This window comes from Pholcus phalangioides, unplaced genomic scaffold, assembly GCF_987345545.1.
Source record: "Pholcus phalangioides strain wild (caught in Gottingen) unplaced genomic scaffold, Ppha-v1.0 ptg000020l_1, whole genome shotgun sequence".
Classification (NCBI taxonomy): Eukaryota; Metazoa; Arthropoda; class Arachnida; order Araneae; family Pholcidae; genus Pholcus; species Pholcus phalangioides.
Window position 1 is genome coordinate 13,358,092 of NW_028301613.1, and position 25,083 is coordinate 13,383,174.

Sequence of the window (25,083 nt, forward strand, 5' to 3'; positions counted from 1 at the left end):
AAATTTATAAGATCTAGCAATAAAATGATACTGCCTCATCCCTCAACTTTGAGGAAAATTATTCAGCGACCACCGGTTTCACCAACCGAGGAGATGAGTCAAAATTTCTTGATGTACATAAAAGCCAGAGCAAAATATACTTCTGAAGCAGATAAAAAAGTTATTATTCTTGTTGACAAAATTTGCATAAAACGTTATTTTGATTATAAGGGAGGTTCTGTTGTTGGCATGGCCTTCACCACAGAAGAAGCTGCGAAGAGTGCTTTCGTTAATTTTGGGGAATTTTTTTTTTCCATCAGTATTCGTTAATTCTGGGGAATTATTTTTTTCCATCAGTTTTCGTTAATTCTGGGGAATTATTTTTTTCCATCAGTTTTCGTTAATTCTGGGGAATTATTTTTTTCCATCAGTTTTCGTTAATTCTGGGGAATTATTTTTTTCCATCAGTTTTCGTTAATTCTGGGGAATTATTTTTTTCCATCAGTTTTCGTTAATTCTGGGGAATTATTTTTTTCCATCAGTTTTCGTTAATTCTGGGGAATTATTTTTTTCCATCAGTTTTCGTTAATTCTGGGGAATTATTTTTTTCCATCAGTTTTCGTTAATTCTGGGGAATTATTTTTTTCCATCAGTTTTCGTTAATTCTGGGGAATTATTTTTTTCCATCAAGTATGATGCCTCCACTTGTGCTTTCGTATTTGAAAATTTTAGAGAAGTTGTTTATCTTGTCGAGAGATGGCACTCGCGCAGGGACAAAGAAAAGAGGGGGAGAAAAACGGTGACGTCAGGATTCACGTGGATAAACAATCATTCTGCTGAAGGTCGTTAGCGAAGCCGGTTGTGTGTGTGTTATGGCGTTGTGTCATACGAACCTAATTTCAGACAGCAATGCTGGATTAATTTGAATACATAATCGATCAATTTGCATACTTGTTGAACTGACTTGTGACAATGAATATTCCCTACGTTAATGCAGGTAAGCCATACTTGTTGTTATCGCCTAAAAAAAAAGACGACGCCCTCCAATGTATGGGTGAGGCAAAGATGGCGTGCATTGTGGCTGTATTTTCTGGCGCGAAATTGGCTAGCCACAGCCGGGTCTTTAACCCTGCTTTTCCTAGGAGTAGGTTTTTTGTTTTGCTCCGCGTGAACCGAATTGGGCCATTGCACGTCGGCAGGAACGTGTTACATAATCACGCTGCACGTTTGTGTTTTCCTAGCTTGGCGCATCAGGCCAGGGCGGCTGGCATCAGCTTGTCTGGGGGGGGGGGGTGAAAGTTGCTGCTCTTCCCGTATATACGGGACTCAAGCACGAACGCAGCAGAGGTAAGGTGCATTGAATTTTTTTCCAGCAATTATTAAGGGCCCTCACAAAGCCTCAGCCCCTAGGTTCCGACGCCTATGGGCTTTTTCATCTCTGTAAACGCTCTCGCTCAGCACCTCCTCTATCCAGGGCCGTCTTAAAAAGCATCATGGGTCCCCCGGGCCAAGTGATTTTTCCGAGGCCCTACCCGGTGAACTCCCGAAAAATTCAACTACTGGGGTTTTTTTTTTGTTGAGGCCCCCCCCCCCCGGTCACTTGCATTAAGACGGCACTGCCTCTATCTCTAGGTGCTGCAGGCTTGTCGGCCTGGCTCAGATGGGCATGGTCTTGGAGCTACTGCGTGACGTCATTGATCAACCATTGTAGCAGACGACAAACAAGAGAAGAGTCGTAGCCTATTGAAGAGGGTTATTGAATCAATCGTAGTATTGAAGAGGATTATTTTAAATTTTAGTTGCTCATTTTTTACTGTTTCAGTTGAGTGATCTCTCGCATCACCCCCCCCCCCTTTAAGGGTGACTCTGTTTCTATCACTTTGGACATAGTATTCTACTACATAAATAAGAATCGACATGAAAGGCAGGCATAAAATACGCCGTACCGTCCTAATCAGTTGCGGATTCCCGGGTCTCGAGAATTATTTGGGACCTTAAGCCGGGTTTTCCTAGGAATAGGTTTGTTGCGCAGCGTGAACCGAATTAAACTATCTCGCGCCGATAGAAACGAGTTACATAATCCCGACACGCGTTCGCGTTTTCCTAGCGAGGCGCGTCAGATCAGGGCGGCTATATAAAGTATATGGCTTTGGCATCAGCTACTCTGTCGTCTGCATGCTCCGGTTTGAAGGGAAGGGAAATAAAACACACAAGAGTGAGGAGAACATAAGTCAAAACTCGCGGCGCACGACGCATTTGACTCCTCCAGAAGCAGTTGGCCAATCACGCCCGACGTAAAGCGCTGTCGTGAGCCGTTTTGCGCTCTGTAGGAAAACAGTCGTGCTGCTTTTCTTACTGGTGAGTGGACGGCGTGTCGCGCTGCGCGAATCACGTTTCACGTGGCGCAGGAAACCTGCTCCTAGGAAAACCCGGCTTCAAGGTCAGAGAGTGGCTCTTGGGTGTCAGATACAAATAAAAAGGATGAGTCAATAAACGTACCCGACCCGACCGAAGCCCATACGGAAAACTGATATTCGCCATCGCTACCTTAATCCCAGTCTAACACTAAACAGTCCAAACTGTAGATTGTAACTTAAAGCCAGGGCCGTCTTAAGAGCATCATGGGGGCCCCGGGTCAAGTGATTTTACTGAGGCCCTACCTGGAAAATTCACGAAAAATTAAACTACTACTCGTTATTTTGAGGTGCCCGGGTGGACCCCATGCATTAGACGACACTGCTTAAAGCACTTGATTTTTGAGTCCAGTCTTGACCAATAAATCAAAATAATGTATCTACAACCAACTATTCTACCAATTCGCGAATATTTAGCAGTTAAAATAAATAAAACCAATAAATAGGTCCCGTAAGGGTAGAGTTTTTTTTCTCTCGTGCCGCACATTCATATGTATCTGAGAAACTATATGCCAAAGCCCAAAGTGCGGCCAATTCGCGACTGAGCCGGTCACTTCACGAATTGGCCAAAGTCCGAATTTTGGAAGTGATTCAGCCTTTAGGCCGTCATTTAACGAATTGGCCGGAGATCCCTGGTCAAACCTCAATGTGCTCACGTAAGACGGCCCGGTAGGAGCCAAATCCATTATTTCTTTTATCGCCAACGTGTGATACATGTCTATATACATAGCAGCTGTATCGGATTAGCTTCATGTTACGAGAGAGAAAAAAAAAAGAAGTGAAATATGAGAGGAAAAACTAAAAATAATTATATGAATATATGGTTTTTGTGTCAAATTTTTTGAGAAAAAGTAATTACCGCATCGTGACTGTGGTTTGATGGGTCGCTGCTTTAACCAACTTGGGCATAATTATCACGAAAAAACGCGCCAACTTCGGACTTTGACCAGGGATCACTGTCCACTTCTCGAACTGGCCTTCGGACATTGGCCGGGTCAATACTTAACGAAATCGGCCAGTTTGGAAGTGACCGGCCCCTTCGCGAATTGGACAATTTCGGACTTTGGCAGTAATAAATGTATTTGTGAAACTTTTTATGTATAAGCCAGTGTTTTCCGAAGTGGGGGGCGGCCTTTCTTCCCCCCCCCCTTCCACGAAACGATAAAATGACCCAGGAAGGCGGTAGAAACTATGGATTTAGTTTAGAATCCTGTGGATCAGCTTGAGTTGGGGGAAGGGGCGATGGAGCAAAATATTTGGGAAATCATGAATTAAGCCAAGGAAAGGTCGAGAAAACACTATTTTTGAGACGATTTTCTCTTGAACAAAAAATGCTTGGCTTCTAAGAAATTTTGACTGGCGCCTAAATTTTTGTTCTCTCCTAAACTTGAACAAATTCTAACAGACGGGGGAGGGGATGGGCTTTTGTCAGAAATGGGTATCGGGGGTTGTTGGAAATTTAGGAAAGTTCTGAGAGCAGTGATTCATAAAAAGAGTGGATTGGAGGGAGGTAGAGGCAGAAATAGAGGAAAGGACAAGGGGCAGAAATTCATTTTAAAAAATGGGGGAGGTGGGGGGTTAAAATTTTAGAAAACGAGCATAGGGGTCAGAAATTCTTGGGAAAAGAAGCGGGGTGGGGGGTGTTTGAGTAAAAATTCAAGAAAACTGATTTCGTTGACAAAATCCTAAAAACATGAACGTGTTTGGAAGTCGAAGGTTGTTTTCTGCAGTTTAGGAAGCACAAAACTAATCCGGTTTCTCATTTGAAAAGTCTCTCTGCAGAGAGCACCCATTTTGCACTGCGCTAAAAATTCAGACGTTCGCTATCTCCCACTTCAAAATAGGCCAGGCAGATGGCAGCACCAGTAGAAAACAAAACACGTATAATTCTGACAACATGAATGCGTTACACCCACACACGCACGTTCCGGCACGTACCAATCCGTTAAAAATTCGACAGAGGAATATGTACGAGGTGCATGTACGATTAAATATTTCATAAATTGCTTCTACTTTGGGTGTTGTTCGTAAGGGGAGACCGGGGATGGTTGTCAGTCACATACTTTTTACATTTCAATTGGTTTCGGGTAAACAATTCAAACCAATCGAAATGTTTCCTATTTATCACCATCAAGTTTGAACAATTGACTAGAGATTTTTGGCGAATACAAAAGAAGCACTATTTCTATGAAACATAAATTTTAAAAAATTTCTGGTCGAGTGTGAAAACCAACCCCATATATGTGCCAAGATGTCACCGACCATGGGTTACGTTGTCATACGACATGAATTAGGTATTCATTCATTAATAGCACCATCTTGAGCTCTGGTGTTGGTAGAGGTATGAGGCTTTCTGAATGGACGTCATAATCAGCATCACTTTGAGGGACAAGCGCAGGATGATCCCCATCGAGATCAATGTTAAAATTGCCGGTTTTACCGTAGGAATGCGGAAATTCAGTGGGGTTTTCCGCCACATCAAAAATTTTTAAAATTGCATTGAATTCTCAATTTTCGAAATATAGAGTTCGCTTAGAAATACGAAGCCCAGAAAATTAAGTATAAAATAATTATCCGTACCTTCTTTTGAGTTGGATATTCATGCAATAACACATTGATTTGAACTCTTTATTTATATCTTCTCAAGCATGAAAATTAATGTCTCCGTGTTGTGTCTTTTAACATTCAACTGCATCAATCCATCTAGTTTAGGATATTTTGAAATTATTTATGGGTCCGTAAATTATATTGAAGAAATTCCACAGCTTTTTCAATCATTTTTTGAAGCAAAAACAGACAGATCGATAACTTGAACTTCAGGAAATTTTTCGAAACATGTAGCTCCCATAAAAAGAAAAAAAAAAAAAGATGCATTTCTACGTTTCTTCCACGAGTCGCGCAGGAAGCCGCCATATTAGTTACTTTGTCTACGGTTTGCATGTCCCTCAAAGAAAAAGGAAAATATCACGTGATCCAAAAAAGCCTCATTTGTAAAAAAAAGTCGAGACAGCCAGAAAAACCAAGGCTGTCCTGCAAAATACGGGACGTATGGTTACCCTAATTTTAACAGAAAGTAGGGAAGAATGGGTCCCGTACCACACAGAGTGAAGTAAAAGCCTCCAAATTATTGAGAATTTTTATTAATACACATATGCAACCTTTCAAATGAATAAATTCAAGGTGGTGATGGCCAAAAAGAACCTTGCCCCCCCCCCCTCCCCGTGACCCCAGACTTTATTTTGGAATCAAAACGTTGAGGACATATATCAAAATATTTTCTGAAGTTGTAATCTCTGTGGCAACATCGAAATAAAAGTTGATGAATTCAGTATGATATAGTGTTATATATACAAGGTGTTTCAAAAAGAATCATCCAATTTGAAAAAAAATCATAACTATTCAGCTTTTAATCCGTTTTGATGGAATAATGTACAGGTAGAAAGAGGGAAATCTCGAGTTTCGCGCAGCTGCCGACAGGCAGCGCTAACGCTCTTCCTTCGGCCGCCATTCCAGTGCTTGTCAAGATGGCGACTGCATAACAGAAATCGTTTTGTGTTCTAAGCTTCGCGAAGTGTGAGTCTGTAACAACTGTTCATCGTGCTTTTTTGTCGACAATATTCTGGTGTTGAACTTCCTACCGCTCAAAGGATTAGAAGATAGTATAAACAATTCCGAAGTACGGGTTGTCTGTGTAAAGGGAAATCTCCTGGCCGTTCCCGCATGTCAGACGAAAATGTGGAGAGCATCCGACAGAGTTTCGCACGTAGTCCACAGAAATCCACTCGTAGTGGATGCAAGCATGTTCGCAAGATTTTGGTACGAATTTGACTACCGTATAGACACATGCCACGCATCTCAAGATGGACATATTGAGCACTAACCCGTTTCGTATGGCCCCATATCAACGTGGCTAAAAAACTTAATCCAACAACAGTTTGTTCATTAACAAGGAAGTTTGTAACTATACAAAATAATCGCTTATACATAGGGTGACCATACGTCCCGTATTTCCCGGGACAGTCCCGGTATTTTCTGTTTTTTTGGTTGTCCCGACTTTCTAACAAAAGTGTCCCGGTTTTTCCCATATTTTGCACGAAGCCTACTTGAATTTTTATTCTTTATTGAAGGCAAAGATTGAAATTATTTTCAACTTATAAATTATATTATGATAACTACAACTATAAATGAGTATATGAATCTCCCATAGTCTTAACCCCCATTTGTCTCAGTGAAATTTTTTTTTCGTGGAATTCATTTTAATCCACTGCAATTAGCAGTAATGCTGCATTTCCCGCCATTGTGATTTCTCCGTTATTTCAACAATATTTGGTGACTTTGTTCGGTTTTGGCGTCATTTTTGGCAATAATTGGCGATGTCCCGTATTTAGAATCCCAATATCCCGTATTTCTGTCGAGGAAATATGGTCAGCCTACTTATACATTACTTTCTAACAGATGTAATCGATAAAATCGATTAATAAAGGCATGCCATTGAAATAAAAAAATAACTGAGGCAATGAAAAATTAGTAATCCAGTTAAAGCTCAGAAAAGTCCTAAAAATTTACGAAAGTGTCCGAAGCAGCAGATGAATAAATACTAGGACGAATAATTTCCTTCACTAAATCAACAAACTGAATAATTATGGACACAGTTGGCACCATCTATGCTCCGAGAAAGCAACCCGGTCAAACTCGGTTAGACAGTATATTTTTAAATATAATAATACTTAATGATAGATACAATAAAGATAGGTATGACAATGCAATAGTAGCATTAGAAAGGATACTATTTGCGAGTAAGTGCGGCTTTAAGATGTAATTTTTGGTGAGTTTTTCCAAGGGTTTTTTTTGGATTAGACTGTATGAGACCAACTCTGAACTCAACTTACTGCTATCATGTAAAATCTGGAGACAATTAAAGCGTAGATTTCCAAGTTATGTCTGATTGATGTAATATGTTCACGTCACAATTTTTTTCACCTATTAGGTACTCGTTGATGAACAATTGTTGAAGTATGGACATGGAGAAAGCCCACTGATTCTTGAGAAGGCATATACTGAACAGCTATGATGAATCGTCATGTAGTATTCGACCATAAAATGTTTAGAGTGGTTGGAAAACAATGAATTCTATTTCGCCCGCTCACATCTCTAGTTTACACACATGTTTATAATTTCATGTCGCATGTCTCAAACACGTACCACGCTGTAAGAAAAACATTTCAATGTGACGTATGTGGTAAATATACTTGCACAAGGCGTGTTACTTGAGATTCCCATAACCGAATCCACTATAAAGAAACACCACATGAGTTTGCTGTTCAAAATGAATGGTTTGCAAGAAGGAATGATTCACGAAGACACATAAAAATCCACACCGGAGAGAAACTACGTGTGTGTGCAGTGTGCGGTGTCATTTGTTCAGATGTCTCAAAGTTGAAACATCACAAATACATCCACCCTGGCTGAAGACAATATACACGTGATGTTTCCCGTCAAATAGTTTACGCTAAAGCAAAAAATACATCAGAGTGGGCAGAATTTCTATACAAGCAATAATTAAAGAGCCATCGTACAAGAATGCAAACCGAAGAGAAACCAAATATGCGTGATGATGTGGGGAAAAGTTCTGTACGGAAGGAAGATTCAAAGAGCGGCATGAAAATCACTACTGGAAAAAAACCGTACGAGTGTAATGTTTGCGGTACAACGTTCATGCGATCATCATCATTAAATCATCATAACAAAAGTGTCCACGAAAGAGAAAAACCATACGACTGCGATGTTTGCGGCAAAAAGTTCGCGCAAATTACAAATTTGAGCATTCATAAAAGAACCCACGCGTGTGAGGTTTGTGGTAAAACGTTTTCGCTCATTTCACAATTAAACGTTCATAAGAGAGTCCACACAGGAGAAAAACCATACCGCTGCAATATTTGTGGTAAAGCGTTTTCGTCACATTTGAATGATCATCTGAAACTCCACACAGGAGAGAAGCCATACGAGTGTGACGTTTGTGGTACAGCATTTTCGCGAATTTCGCACTTGAATGTTCACAAAAGAGTCCATAGCGTTGAAAAACCACACGTGTGTGACATTTGCGGTAAATCTTTTAAGCGAGCTTCAAACTTGAACAGCCATAAAAGAATCCACACGGGAGGGAAACCGTATGGCTGCGAAATTTGTGGTAGAACGTTTTTGTATAAGTCAAGTATGAATAATCATTTAAGAGTCCACGAGGGAGAAAAATCGTTTGAGTGCGACGTTTGCGGTAAAGCGTTTTCGTTTATATCAAATTTGAATGTTCATAAAAAAGTCCACACAAACGAAAGGCCACACGGCTGCGATGTTTGTGGTAGAGCTTTCCGCCGAATTTCACACTTGAACGCTCATAAAAGAGTCCACAGTGGTGAGAAACCATACGAGTGCGATGTATGTGGCAAAAGGTTCTCGCAAATCGCATCCCTGAACGTTCATAAGAGAGTACACACTGGAGAAAAGCCATATCGCTGCGAAACTTGTGGTAAAGCGTTTTCGTGTGTGTCAAGTTTGAATAGTCATTCGAGACTCCACACGGGAGAAAAATCGTACGAGTGCGATATTTGTGGCAAATCGTTTTCGTGTGCATCGAATTTGAATGGTCATTTAAGAATCCACACAGGAGAGAAGCCATACGACTGTGATGTTTGTGGTAAAGAGTTTCGGCTAATTTCAAACTTGAACGTTCATAAAAGAGTCCACAGCGGCGAAAAACCGTATCAGTGCGATGTATGTGGCAAAAGGTTCTCGCAAATCGCATCTCTGAACGTTCATAAAAGAGTCCACACAGGAGAGAAGCCACACGACACACTGTGATGTTTGTGGTAAAGCGTTTCGGCTAATTTAAAACTTGAACGTTCATAAGAGAGTCCACAGTGGCGGAAAACCGTATGAGTGCGATGTATGTGGTGAAAACGTTCCGCTAATTGGAAATTTTTGAACCGCCATAAAAGAAACCATATAGTTTCGAAATTTATGGTACAGTGTTTTCGTATGTATCAAATTTGAATGATTGTTCCTGTCAAGCGTCTACCAAAAAGGAAACCATACATACATACAATGATTGTGAAGTTTGAGTTTGTGGCGGGATAACTCAATTTAAATTACATACTTTTTTGATATTTCGGACAATTTTGAATCGGAACTTTTTTCAACTTGTATGATGTAATACAAGTAAATAAGAGGTAGTAAGATTCATATTTTAATTATTCACATATTAATTAACAATGAAATAAATGTGATAAAGATATTGGTTTAGTCAATTTGGTATAATTAATTGTTTTTCTCATAAGATTTTAGAGAGAGGTTTCCAGAGTTCTATTCCAAGAACTTTCTTTCCCATCGACAAAGTGAAGTCGTTAAAGGGAGTGTTAACTGTATGGACAGATTTTTATCCCTGGAATGGAATTTACTACGGGCTTTGCAGAAGTAGGTAATATCTGTGGGGATAATTGTCACATTTGGGAAACAAGATATGTTTCTTTTCAGAAGCATGAATAAAAGCTCTACAATTTTTTTCAAAACTCTTGATTTTTCCCCTCCATGTTTTTTTTTTCTTCATGTTACAACATAGAGAAATTTTGTATAGCTTGTAAGGAACACTTTTGTTAATTCAAGGTGATTCTTTTTTTCGGAGAAAAGTCTATGGTGTGTTCTCACAATAATATTTTATAAAGATTTAACCGATCTTATTAGATGTTCTTGGAAGAATGAGTACAAGTGAAGAGGTTAAAACCAAATTCGAAGCGATTCTGCGTGAAATATCGTTGTACACATGATCGATGTGGTAAAATATCGGTTACAAATTCTCTTAAAAATTGTCGTTATAGAGGTATTTATAGTAGTAGAGAATATCGTTGTACTAATGAGTTTAATATTAAACTAAAGAGCAATCCCCCCCAAACAAGGTTTGAAAAAAAATATTCGTTGTAGAGGGATTTATCGAGTATCGTTGTAGCGCTGTTTCATTATATTATTGTTTTGTGTTTGCCCATCAGTTAAAATAAAAAGTAACTTACGGACCCCTCCCAGACAAATTTAAAAGAAAAAAAGTTGGTGTGGGGGGAGACCCGTAGTCTCGGCTTAGAGGTTGAAAAAAAATGTTTGTTTGGATGTTCAACAGCTTCCTAAGTAAAAGCTGAACTAAAACTAACTCGAACTTGTGGAAAAAACACAAAAAGTAGGATTTCCAATGTCCCTCCTAGTGGCACAGCACATCGTCCACGCTCATGTCGACAAATTCAAGGAAAGCGCTTAATGCTTATTCAAAAGAGCACCTTCCGTTAAGGAATTCTCGACTTGGAGCATCTATATCGGGAAGAAAGCATGGGAAAAGATATTCTGAAAGTTATTTGCAGTTTTTTAGAACTTAAAAGCTGATTTTTTTTTTTTTTTTTTCGAGCTGACAATTTTTTTCTCAGTTAATAAAGCTCGTAGAAAGAAGCCTGAAAATATATTTCTAATAACCATTCAAAAAAATACTTGTAAATTCAGGGACTTATTGGCCAAGGGAAGCTAGAAGCAAAGAAATAATTACAGCATAGTTAGAGTTCTTTTAGATCTTTGATTCCATTTAAACCACATTCCGACATCTTTTGAATAGCTGTTTTTGACCGCTATTCACCATCAATTCCTCTTGAAGTTTTGCCGACTCTTCTTGTCCAGATATGACAGTTAAAACTCTCTTTTGGTCTTGAAATATTAAAATTCAATGTGCAGCACCAGGTAGTCATATCCAAGTTTTGCTTTGTAGAGAAACGCAAACTATTCTTTTTCGTATAATATAACGCTATATTTTCACTATAGAGGGTGGGGGTGCTTGAAAAGTCTTGGTCCGGGGACCCCTCAAAGATTCCTACCCCTCACATTTTTTCAAACATCACTCATTCTTGAGACTCTGTGTGTCTCAACACTATGATGTTACATACGGTAAACTGGGGTGACTCTGTGCCAAGGTTCCGACTATGTGCCATTCACGGATTTTTGGACGCAAGCGCTTCCTGGGAGCGTACGGATGAACAGTCGGTTCCAAAATTTTTCATGCCGATTCAGGAGCTGTAGGTTTTCAAGGTGCGAATGCGAGCCGATCTCCCCGTTAAAAAGTCTTGCCACAGATAACAACAGACCTACAACGTTACAAATATTCAATCATTACACTTCACTCACAATTTGAAGTATAGATGGCAGCACTGAAATATCATACACAACACTAGCTACACACTCAGACAGGTGCACTCACTTTGTTCCAGACTCTGCCACGAAACTGGGCTGGAAGAGATCTCGGCAACGGGATAAGTCCGGTGGCAGAGCCCCTGGCGTTCATTCATTCAGAAGCTGTATGTGACTCACCGACAGCATTTATTGCATCATCTGCTGTCAGCTCTTGTCCAGAGAACATCTTAGGTTGTGATTTACGCGAAATTTTTCAAGTACGTATAAACCTCTCCTTGTGCTGACAGTGTGTTTCGTGGACACTAGGTAATTTAATATTTCTATGTAGAAGTTACTTACAATAAGAAATACTTATTTGAATTGTAAAAATACTGCATTTTTTGGCAGAAATATGACGCATAAACAAAAAACATTGGGATTCAAGGGGTAACTTTGTGCCACCTATTTTTTCAAGGTTTTCCCCCTTTTTTCACTAGTTTTTGTCCCAGCAATGGTTGGAAAATATGTGTGGAAGCTGGGTAGTCGACCCTACCGCAATTACTCAAATGAAACACTTGAAGAGGCTCTTATATAGTGTGATAAGAAACAAACAGATGCTCATAATTTTTTATCATATTGGGGAGGCGCGTGTAATGGCCATGAAGAAAGTTGGCGAATTTTACCCATGCCCTTATCCAGTTGACGAAATTTGGTATCCGAGATGCCGAATCATAATCATAGGTGCCAATGATTCCGATTTTTCAGCCTTATTGAATTCTTCCGGTCGGAAATCTAATTCTTCCGATTTTTCGTATCTTAATAGAAAAATCCCTGTAAGTCCTCAAATTGAGCTTTGTTTGAATGGAAAATCCCTAAAGAACGTTCTTCCAGTCCTTGCAATTTCACGCTGACCAAGTTTTTCTCGGAAAAAAATATGGGGAATTCAGGATTTAAAGTAAGAAAAATCGATAATTATCACCAAATATGATGATTAAAGCAAGCAAAGTGCGTAATTATTGCTAAAAAAATCAGGACGGAAAAATGCGTCCAGGAAAAACGGGATTTATGTATGGTCACCCATTGCAATTTAAAAAAGTCCCCGGTTTTACCCTTTTATTCGTTTGACATGTTTTCTTTGATGCGGAATGTGTCATCACGGGATAAACTACAGATTTTTCAAGTCCGTGAATTGGCACCCCTATGCATAATGAAAGTCAAGAAACCTTGACCATTGGCAAGGACAACAAGTTTGTAGTGGATTCGAAGAAATGAATGTTATATTTACAGTGTGTTATTTTTAAAGAAGAGCCTTATATTATCAAGTTTTAAGTCGTCTTTATTTTTTTTAGGTTTCAGAGATTATTTTATTCAAAAATTTTGAAAATGACCTAATTTTGAGCAGAAATACACCGAAGAGCCAAAAAAACTGGTACGCCTGCCTAATATCGTGTAGGGCCCCCGCGAGCCCACAGAAGTGCCGCAACACGACGTGGCATGGACTCGACTAATGTCTGAAGTAGTGCTGGAGGTAATTGACACCATGAATCCTGCAGGGCTGTCCATAAATCCGTGGGAGTAAGAGGGGGCGGACATCTCTTCTGAACAGCACGTTGCAAGGCATCCCAGATATGTTCAATAATGTTCGTGTCTGGGGATTTAGGTTGCCAGCGGAAGTGTCTAAAGTCAGAAGAGTGTTCCTGGAGCCACTTTGTAGCAATTCTGGACGTGTGGGGTGTCACATTGTCCTGCTGAAATTGTCCACGTCCGTCGGAATGCACAATGGACATGAATGGGTGCAGGTGATCAGACAGGATGGTTACGTACCTGTCAGAGTCGTATCTAGACGTATCAGGGGTCCCATATCACGCCAACTGCACACGCCCCATACCATCACAGAGCTTCCACCAGCTTGAACAGTCCCCTGTTCACATGTAGGGTCCATGGATTCATGAGGTTGTCTCCATACCCGTACACGTCCATCAGCTCGAAGCAATTGGAACCGAGACTCGTCAGACCAGGCAACGTGTTTCCGGTCCTCAACAGTCCAATGTCGGTGTTGTCGGGCTCAGGCGAGGCGTAAAGCTTTGTGTCGTGCAGTCATCAAGGGTACACGAGTGGGCCTTCGGCTCCGAAATCCCATATCGATGATGTTTCGTTGAATGGTTCGCACGCTGACACTTGTTGATGGCCCAACATTGAAATCTGCAGCAATTTGCGGAAATGTCTGTCACGTTTGATGATTCTCGTCGTTGGTCCCGTTCTTGCATGATCTTTTTCCGGCCGCAGCGATGTCGTAGATTTAATTTATTACCGGATTCCCGATATTCACGGTACACTCGTGAAATGGTCGTACGTGAAAATCCAAATTTCATCGCTACCTCGGAGATCCCATCTCTCGTGCGCCGACTATAACACCACGTTCAAACTCACTTAAATCTCGATAACCTGCCATTGTAGCAGCAGTAACCGATCTAACAACTATGTCAGACACTTGTTGTGTTACATAGGCGTTGCCGACCACAGCGCCGTACTCTGATTGGTTCCATATCTCTTTATTTGCATACGCATGCCTGTACCAGTTTTTTTGGCTCTTCAGTTTAATTTTTCCAAAGGGTTCCAGGTAAAGTTACCAACCGGAATTCAATAAAAATGGGTGTGACAGGCGAGAAAAAATTCATTCGCCGCCCTTTCCTTGTCGTCATAATTTTTTTTTTAAACCAGGAATCGGAAGCTGAGATGTGAGGCTATCTTTGGTAAAATCCCCAGCAGCCTAGGCAAGGCATGAGGGAAGATATCAAGGAAAAGCCTCAAAAAGTGGCACAAAGACATCCCTGTATACGGTACTTTAACACGAGCTTTCAAAATTTGAATTTGATGGCTATTTTTTTATTGATGTAACACGTAGGCAGTTGAAGTTGCTATATCTCTCCTTTATCTCAATCTCAGAAGGAAACGGATGGGTAGACGTATGTGGGCAGTGTCGTCTTAAGGCATGGGCCTACCCGGTCACCTCAAAAAAAGGGGAGGCCTCACAAAAATGAGATTTGGTTGGAATTTTCAAGAATTTGCCTGGTAGGGCCTCAGAAATATCACTCGGCCTGGGGGGGGGGGGGCCCATGATGCTCTTAAGCCACTTTGTATGTGGGTACATCCTTTTGATGAACAGGGACCTTCATATGTTGTTTTTAAGGGTATTTATGGTAAATAATTAAAATAATTCCATGCAAAATCATCTTTAAAAGTAGCCAAAGATGCGGGAGAGTTCGACCCGGACCCGCGTCGTGTGAATAGCATGGCCCCCACAAGGGCTGACAAGGCTCCAGCCCTGGGGCCCGGGAGGATTTTAATCTTTTTTTTTTTTTGTTTTTTCACGCTATAAATTCATCATAAAGGGGGCCCCGTGAAAGTCTGGTCGGGGGGCCCGTAAAAGATCCCAGCCCAGGGGCCCTGCTTCAGGATGTGGGGGCCATGGTGAATAGCTCCATATAACCTAATGTACAAAACCTGTATGTGTGGATTCGGGGCCATGACTTGTCCGAGTGCAATAGTCATAACTCTCACTCAGTGCAACAGTCATAATTCTCAGTCCAGTCAGAACTCTCTAGATCAGAGGTTCCTAAACTTCATTGCGCCCCCTTAACGCGTGAGCCCACCCGGGCACCTCACAAAAATGAAATGTGGTTGGAATTTCCGAGAATTCACCATGTAGGGCTTCAGAAAAATCATTTCGCCAGGGGGGGGGGGCCATGATGCTCTTACGACGGCCCTGTTAAGCGGGCCCCAGTGCGGTTCTACATCACTCAAGTTACCCGCAGGAACATTCCCAGATTACTTAGCGATCCGAGGCATAATTACGGATCATTTGAGTGATGCGTCGCACAGTTCCAGAGCACTTGAAGGATCCGTGAAACATTTAGAGATCACTAAAGTGGCTCTATAGGGGACTTATCAGTAGAGAGAATGTTAGTTCAGGTGCCCAATAACTATCGAAAGGCTTTTTTCCCGTTTTTGGCGCACCGAATAAGATGCCATTAAGAAAATTTCATGTCTTCATAAAGGGTGGTTGATGATGTAAGCATCATCCAAACCCCCCCCCCCCACCCCCGTCATCAAAAGTTAGCAAATCGGAAACCCCGTCCCTCATCGATGCAGGGCCGTCTTAAGAGCATCATGGGTCCCCGGGCCAAGTAATTTTTCTGAGGCCCTATCTGACAAATTTTCAAAAATTTCAACCGGTTCTTATTCCTCGGAGGCCCCGAGTGGGCCCATGCGTTAAGACGGCACTGCATCGATGCTGACTGACATAATACTTGAATGACCGCTAAGTTCTGTCATTCATGGAAGGTAGCTGCTCACATCACTGTGAAGCTGTAATCCTCTGTTTATTATAAGAGTGACAGTCTTCCAAATAACCTTGTGACTCTAATGAAAAATATTCCACAAGTTGCCACTACTGAGATATGCAGTTTTGTAAAGCAATGGCAGTTTTGTAAGTGGAAATCTGATTCTTGTAGTTTATCTCGCCGAGAGATGGCGTTCGTGGATAGAGAGAGAGAGAGAGAAAACTTGGGGGGGGGGGGAAGAAGAGATTCTCCACGGAGGAGACAAATGACGTCACGAGTCACGTGGTCGTGCCTGCTGCAGCTGGAGAGATCGTTGCCCGCGTCGTGATCATGATTTGGTTGTGTCTTAACTCCATTGAAAATCGAAATTTATCTGAATTTGTCGTTGATTGTGTCATTCGTACGAAGCATTTGACGATTGTGAACGAGATTTTTCTACCGGGAACGTTGCGGGTAAGCTTTTTTATGTATTGTCAACACAATAAAGACAACATGGCTTTCTGTTTTGTATAGAATCGTTAGCAGGACTGGCTAGATTTTGGCGCGGTATTGGCTCTGCTTTTACTGGAGATGCTTTCTGATGACCATATGACCCGTACTTTCCGGGACATTCCCGTGTTTTCACGAAATTTTGGCCAACATAACTAATACAACGGGGCTCTTATATATTGATTTCCTGATATATAAATATTCTCTGGAATATAATTAGAAATCTGGACCCTATTTCAGGGCCGACCGTTTTAAAAGCATCATGGGCCCCCGGGCCAAGTAATTTTTCGGAGGCCCTGTCAGGCAAATTCTCGAAAATTTCAACCTGATCTCATTTTTGTGAGGTCCCTTTTCTCTGGTGGGCTCAGGCCTTACGACGGCACTGCCCTATTTTAAATAATACAACGGCTAAAAGAAGGCTTTCCTAGTTTTCTGTCAAAAACAGTGTCTGGGTTCAATAAAATCCCGATTGCGGGATTTAAAATTCCACGCATAAGGGGCCGTTCAAGTATTACGTAAGCAAATGTTTAGCCATTTTTAAACGTCCTCCCCCCCATGGAATTTATCTTTATATATAATAAATTCATTGCGACCCACCCTCTAAGCCATATAATGATAAATCACATAAAGGTCCTTGGCCCGCGGACCAAATATGACCCTGGGTGTGACCTGCCGTCTTCAAACCTAATTTTCTAAAAATGAACTAAGCGGCACATCTACAGATCGCTTAAGTGTCCCGTGGTACAATTCCAGAACATTTAAGCGGCCCGTGGCATATTTTCAGATCACTTAAATGACCTTGGACACAGTTCCAGAACACTTAAGTGATCCGTGGTACATTTAGAGAGCCCTTGAGTGACATGTGACGTAGTTTTAGAGCACCTAAGTGGCTCCCCAGTGTGGTTCTACATCACTCAAAATTACCCGCGGCACATTCTCAGATTATTTAAGTGATGCGTGGCGCAGTTCCAGAGCGCTTAAGCGGCCCGGACACATTTCCAGATCACTTGGATCAGCAAAACATTAAGAGATCACTAAAGTGGCTCTGTAGGGCAATTATCAGTAGGGGGATGTTACTTCAAGTGCCCACAAACTATCGAAAGGTTTTTCTCGTTTTTGGCTCACCGAGTAAGATGCCATTAAAAATATTTCATATTTTCATAAAGGGTGGTTGATAACGTAAGCATTATCCAAACCCCCCCTCCCCAATTATCATTAAAAGTCAGCAAATCGGAAACCCCCTTCCCCCCCTCCCCCCCATCGTCGATGATGACGTAATACTTGAACGGCCCCTAAAGGACCGTTCAATAAGTATTACGTCACCAATTTTTTAACAATTTTTGGTTAACCCCCATTCCTCCCGGTCAGCGCAAGCCCGGCAAACCTCTGACATTCCCCCCGTCAGCTCTGCTCCTAACGCATATTGGGATCGGGGACACTGGTGGACGGAGGGGCACGAATCTCCCTGTGCAACCCCCGACCCCCAATATGATCGAAAGAGATTTTTTTCTATGTAAAATAAATAATTAAAATACCGGAAGAAATTATCTTTATAATTATGTTATTATAATCAATTTGTGTTCATTTCAATGCTGTTTGAAGGCCAAGAACTCAAAATTTTCCTATAAGAAATCGATTGCCACCCACCCTCGAAGCCACATGCACTAAACCCATATCCCGTGGGGCCAAATGTGTCCCGCCACTTCAAAACTAATCTTGTAAAAATTAAACTAAGCAACACATTTACATGATCGCTTATTGATTGCTTGAGTGACCCGTGGCACATTTTCAAATTACTCGAGTAGGTCCGTGGCACATTCACAGATCTTTTAAGTGACCCGCGAAACATTTACAAATCACTTGATTGATCCGCGGTACAGTTCCAGAACGCATTTCCGGTCTGTGGCACATTAAGTGATCCATTATGTGACACGTGGAAGATTTAGAGCAATCTTAAGCGGCGAGTAGTGCATTCCTACGTCACTCAAGTTACCCGCGAAACATTCCCAGATTACTTGAGTGATCCGCGGCATAGTTACGGATCACTTGAGTGACGCGCGACACAGTTCCAGAGCACTTAAGCTGCTTAAGGATGCGCGGAACATTTAGCGATCACCAAAGTGGATGTAAAGAGGACTGATCAATAGGGTGAATGTTAGTTCAGGTTCCCACAAGCAAGGGAAAGGTTTTCCTCGGTTTTGGTGCACCCAGTAAGATGTCATTACCCGTATTTCATGTTTTTATAAAGGGTGGTTGATGACGTAAGCATCATTCAAACCCCCCCCCCCACACCTTTGTCATCATAAGAGATGACATTGTCAGTAAACGCGAAGCCCCCTCCCCATCAATGCTGATGACTTGAATGACCCTAACGAAAAATATATATTATTAACATAGTAACGTGCATAGGCGGAGATAGAATCGGAAGTCTGGGGGGGACACGATGATGATGATGATGTCAATTCATATATACATTAGATCAGTAAACTTCACCTTTGACGCTGGGGGCAATGCCCCCCGTATCTCCGCCCATGGTGACGTGAAATAATATTTGGTTGGAGCAAGAGCGTAGTGGGGGGGGGAGACTTGGGGGTCTGGTCACCCCCCCCCCCGAAATGTCAGAAAATGACCGAAAAAAGATGGCCAAATCTATTGTTCTATCACTTTGGTCCCCCCCCCCCGAACGAAATTTCTGGCTACGCCCCCTGGGTTGAAGGGATGCAGAGAAGGGAGCTACGCGTGTCCTTATTGGCACACAGGGCTTGAGTTATTAAAAGAGACTTCATTTTTTGAATATGTTTACATTGGATGAACGCAAGTGTCGGGGAGATGTGATCGAAGTGTTCAAAATTTTCAATCGTTAGGATGGACCACTAAGTATTAGTACACCGTCAATCGACTGTTTTCACAAGGGGACACCAGTATCGATTGGTAAGGGATAATACGAGGTTATGGTGTGGCAGGGAATTTTTCCTCTAATAGGGTTGTTAATAAATGGAATAGCTTACCCCCGGAGGTAGTAAATTGTAACACAATTGACACGTTTATGGCCGTATTCATCGACGGCTGTTAACATGCAAGCGCTAAAACGATGGTTATTTGGAAAACGGTATTCTCCGCGCGTGCTTCACAGACCGGTTCAGCAGCCGGTTTTTTCGCATGTTAACGCATGCGCGATAAGTGCGTTTTCGGACTTCTTTTTTATTTCTACAATTCTAATATAGTCGAATCTCGTTTTAACGAACACTTTTGTAATCCCCCAGCTAAGTTTACATAGGAACAATGGAGAAACCTGGAATTATAACGAAATTTCATTATAACCAAGTGATTTCTCCGGTACCTTGGAGTTCGTTATAAAGGAATTCGACTGTACAATTTCACGGACTTGAATTATTATTATTTTTTTGGTAATGTCAGGGGTGGGAACTCTGCGCCAATTGCGCCAAAATTAACATCTTGCGCCATCCTGCGCCAATAGTGTATTTTCGTATTTTTCTGCGCCAAATAACGAATTTTGTTTCAGTATGCCCGGAATTTCGGAAAGGACGCCAAAAAATTTTTGTTCCTGCTTGCCGCGAAACTATTTTTTCCGAGAAGAGCGTGTTTTATTCCACTGTACTTAAACTATCGGCCTTTCCATCGCGAAACCCCGATATTATCCGTGATCGTGCAACTGAAGATGGTTTGCAATGGTCTTTCAGCTTTAAAGCGCAAATGCGAGTCACACAGTTGCCGTTTAAAAAAAAGTAGCCACTGGAAGCAGCAGAAATTACTGTAGTCGATCTTCATTGCGTCAAATCCCGATGTTTCGTGAAAAAAATTTTCATTGCGGGAGTAAAAAGTGCATTTCCGCCGAATTACGAATGCTAATTTAGAAACTTTGCCGAATAACGAGCGTTAAATCGCCAAATAACGAGTGTCGGATCGCCAATATCGCCAAATAATGAGTGCTTAATCGCCAAACGTCGTGTTGATTCTTCCTGAATTCTCTCCCATTTTGCAACAATTTCTGTCCGAGTCTGAAAAAATTGAAAACTTATATAAAATTTTTAGCCCATTTGAAGTGCTGCAGTTCCAGACAGCCAATATAGTGCCCTCAGTAAGCAAAAATCATCTTAGACTGGTGTGAAAAATTTTATGACAGCCACTCTTTCAAACAAGGTATCAAAAGCCTAAAACACCAAAAACAAAAAACAAGCTGATGAAAAGATGTTTGATAGCAAAAGACAGTGCAGTTGTTTTATTTTGAAAATGGGTGAGGGTTAACGAAAATATTCTTGTTAATTTCCCTGCTCCAATTTATAAATATCTCCTCCGAATCCTGTATTTTGCTGTTCCAAAACTGCTCCGAATCCTGAATTTTGCTGCTCCGAAATGGACTTTGCCACTTCCCACCCCTGTAATGTCTTTTGCGGAATTCCTTTTTTCGGTTTCTTTCTTGGGTACTTCATAGTTTCATGAACTCTGAAATGCATATCATTTTTGGGCAACTCAAAGATAAATTCGCGGACTTTGAATTACCAAATATATATGTATAAACAGTGGATCCGTCCCGCCTATAACATTTTTCACAAACCGTCATGGGAAAACGCTTTAAACGGAAAATCTTATTGACAAGGAATAGAATTGGGACCATGGCTCCCCAACAAGGCTGCAGTCCCGGGAGAATTACCATAATTTTTTTTCATCCTATAAATGCACTATAGAAGGGTCCGCTAAAGATCCAGGATGTGGGGACCTGAAAATAATTAGTCTTAATAAGCGAGAAAACGTTGTGGTGAGACGTTATAAGCGCATCGGCTGTATATGTAAAATTAATAACAATGAAAACATTCAAATTTCATTTTGAAAAACGAAGGAAATATTAAAAAACGAGAAAATGGACTTGGCTCAAAATGCCAGAAATGGTGCTGACTACTTCTTTTATTGAAAGTGTCGTACGTAAATATTTTCCTTCAGAATTTATCCAATGTATATTGACATCGCCGTTTTTTTTTAATTAACAGGTACTCATAGAGTTTCATGAGAAGAATTTCTTCGAAAGCCATTCAGACCGGAAGGAAGCCGAATAATTTTATGAAAGGATATAACAGTTCGTCTAGAAAGATTCGAATAATTTCAGAGTTGTGGAAAAAAGTTGATTCTATGTGCTCCCTACGGTTCTATCTTAGCTTCCTATTCAAGATTTCATCTCATCAAATATAGATACGGACAACTTATCTTCCATCGCAACACAAAATCCAGACAAGTTTCGATAGCGATCATCATGTTCGTGATGACGTGGATATCATCGGGATATCATGAGGAAGAGCACACGCCAAGAAATGACACAGGCACTGAGTAGTCAGTCTTTGGTTCGATATTGATTACAAGCATCTGTGTTTGGACATGGATGAAAGGGCAAGAACTCGGGCCTACATATGATCTGTGCAGACGTTTCATTCCCATTTGTCAGAAATATACATTTTAGTAGGGATTCGGAGGTATATAATTTCATTTGGAAGGTTTTCATGCTTTACGATACAGGAGAATAAGACGAATAAATAAATTCAGAAGCAGCTTCAAGAACATAGTGTCAGCGGGGCTGTCTACGACCCTAATCGATTTACAAGTGTTTCTCCCGTCTTTTTGATCCACTGCTCGTAATCAGTTACACTTTGGTTGTAGGAAAAACCGCTTGAGTGTAGTATTTGAGGTAAAATGTTTCCACAAAGCTCGCCGTTGAACAGTCCCAACAAAACACAACTTGGAAAAAAAGTGTTTGAGTGTGATGTTTGTGATAAAAGGCTCACAACGTTGCATAACTGGAAAAGGCATATGACAATCCACACCGGAGAAAATCCATATAAGTGTGATTTCTGCGGTAAAGGTTTCACAGAACGCTCCAAGTTAGATTGTCACATCAAAACACATACTGGAGAGAGACCCTATGTCTGTGATGTGTGCGGTAAAACCTTCACGAGTACGTCAAATTTGAACAGTCATAAACGAATCCACAGCGCAGAGAAACCATATCAGTGTGATATTTGTGGGAAAATGTTTCTAAGGAGGTACCACGTAAAGATTCACATGTCTACGCACTCCGAAGAAAAACCACACGAATGTGATGTCTGCGGTGAAAAGTTTCCACTCAGCTGTAAGTTGAAAGTTCACATGATAATTCACTCTGAAGAAAAACCATACGAGTGTGATGTTTGTGGTTTGCGGTTCTTACGAAAGCAAGGACTGGATCGCCACATGAATACTCACTTCGGAGAAAAATCACATGAATGTAGTGTTTGTGGCAAAAGGTTTTTACTGAAATATGAGGTAAAGCGTCACATGAGTGTTCACACTGGAGAAAAACCACACGAGTGCGACGTATGCGGTAAAAAGTTTCGGCAAAACCGGTCTTTAACTCTTCACATGAGAATACACACCGGAGAAAGACCATACGAATGTGCTGTTTGCGGTAAGAGATTTCTGGAAAACAAATATCTGAAGAATCATGCAAGGATCCATACTGGAGAAAAACCGTTTGAGTGTGATGTATGCGATAAAAAGTATTCGACAAAATACGATTTAAATGGTCACATGACTATACATACCGGAGGAAAGCCACACGAGTGTGATGTATGTGGCAAAATATATTTAAGAAAAATATATTTAAAAAGTCACATGACCATACATACCGGAGAAAAGCCATATGAGTGTGACGTCTGCGGTAAAAAGTATTCAGAGAAGCGAGGCTTAATTGGTCACATGACCACGCACACCGGAGAAAAGCCATACGAGTGCGGTGCATGCGATAAAACATTTTCACAAAAGAGATATTTGACGAGGCATGTGGCTACGCACAACGGAATGAAGTCATATGAGTGTGATGTGTGCGGTAGAAAGTTTACGCAATCCGTATCGTTAAGAAATCATCACAGAAATGTTCATGTAGGAGAAAAACCGTATGATTGCGAGGTTTGCGGTGAAAAGTTTCCCCGAAAGGAATATCTGAATCGTCACATGAGGATGCACACGGGAGAAAAACCACACGAGTGTACTGTTTGCGGTAAGAGATTTACGGAAAGTTCAACTCTAAGCAGTCACGCAAGGATTCATACTGGAGAAAAGCCATTTGAGTGTGACGTATGTGGTAAAAAGTATTCAGAAAAGCGAAGTTTAAATTATCACATGATTAAACACACCGGAGAGGAACCATATGAGTGTGATGTCTGTGGTGAGAAGTACTCACAAAAACGGGATTTACATTGTCACATGACCACGCACACGGAAAAAAAGCCAAGTGAGTGTGATATATGCGGCAAAAGTTTTTCACAAAAGAAGTATTTAAAGAATCACATGACTACACACACAGGAGAGAAACCATATGAGTGTGATGTCTGCGGTAAGAAGTATTCGCGAAAACAGGGTTTGCATTGTCACATGGCCACGCATACGGAAGAGAAGCCAAATGAGTGTGGTGTATGCGGCAAAAAGTTTTCACTAAAGAAGTATTTAAAGAGCCACATGATCACTCACACCGCAGTAAAGCTATATGAGTGTGATATGTGCGGCGAAAAGTTCGCGCAGTCTGTATCATTAGATAATCATCACAGAAATGCCCACGCAGAAGAAAATCCGTATAAGTGCGAGGTTTGTGGTAAAACGTTCCCACGAAAGAAATATCTGAGTCGCCACACGAGAAAGCACACGGGAGAAAAACCACACGAGTGTACTGTTTGCGGTATGAGATTTTGGGATACCTCGCATCTGAAGAGTCATGCAAGGATCCATACTGGGGAGAAGCCATATGAGTGTGATGCGTGCGATAGAAAGTATTCGCATAAGAAGGATTTAATTGTCCACATGAACACGCATAAAGGAGAAAAACAATATGAGTGTGATGTATGCGGTAAAAAGTATTCCCAGAAGCGGCATTTAAGTAAACACATGTGTCTGCATACCGAAGGAAGTGTCTGCACGACTGAGCGAAAGTAAAATCGTCGTCACATGGGATTGCACACACTGGAGAAAAAAACTCGCACGTGATGTGCTTGCGGTGAAGGTTTTCGCAAGTGCAGGGAAAAACAGCATAAGCTCTCCAGTCTGGAGATGTTATGAAATATATACACTAATTTATTAATTTTATAATCTCCCAGTTTTTGGAACTGTATACACGTGTCAATGCTTCATTCAAAGGAGCCTAAGAACACTATAACAAGGTACGTCGATCGCCATTGCGCAAAAGTTTGACGAAATCTTTATTTTCGCGAAAAGATTGACTATTAATGTTTCTAAACACCAGTATCTTGCTTTAAAGCGAACCGTTTTTAAATTTATTGACCTGGTTTGCAGTAGACTATCCTTTGTTAGCATCATGCGCCAAAACTCTTACTTGTTCTACTTTATTTTTTGTGATTGAAGGCATTTGTATTTTATGGGCAACATACATACTATTAATGTTCCAAAAAATTTAAGTTTTTTTTATATTAGTCATATTTTAATAATAAAGACTTCCATGAGAAAATATGATTTGTTTATTGATAAATAGAGTACAAAAACATTACTTATGAAAAACTGTTCGATGACGTGAGGGATACGACTGTGAAGAGGACCAAAAAGTTTAAAAATGCCCACGTAAGTTAAAGCACATAATGTTGAATAACTCTGTTATTCTCTCTATCCCGTCTTCTTCT

At 41.0% G+C, this 25,083-nt stretch overlaps 1 protein-coding gene across 3 annotated transcripts; it reads left to right on the forward strand.

Moving 5' to 3' along the window:
- The first annotated feature begins 809 nt into the window (after positions 1-809).
- Positions 810-24,910, forward strand: LOC149071024 (uncharacterized). 3 transcript variants are annotated; one of them, XM_089248545.1, is made up of 3 exons: positions 810-976; positions 7,381-9,616; positions 21,421-24,901. In XM_089248545.1, exon 3 carries the CDS (start codon positions 22,115-22,117, stop codon positions 24,383-24,385), a length of 2,271 nt encoding a protein of 756 aa, XP_089104671.1. In that variant the 5' UTR covers positions 810-976; positions 7,381-9,616; positions 21,421-22,114; the 3' UTR covers positions 24,386-24,901. The 3 variants fall into 3 exon arrangements, 2 of the variants coding, with proteins under 2 accessions (XP_089104671.1, XP_089104672.1); XR_016194972.1 differs by lacking the exon at positions 7,381-9,616 and having other exon boundaries at positions 21,421-24,910; XM_089248546.1 differs by lacking the exons at positions 810-976; positions 7,381-9,616 and adding an exon at positions 16,216-16,378.
- The last annotated feature ends 173 nt before the right edge of the window (positions 24,911-25,083 follow it).

Bases quoted from the DNA above. Each gene is read 5' to 3' on its own strand.
- LOC149071024 (XM_089248545.1), top strand. From the start codon at position 22,115: ATGTTTCCACAAAGCTCGCCGTTGAACAGTCCCAACAAAACACAACTT.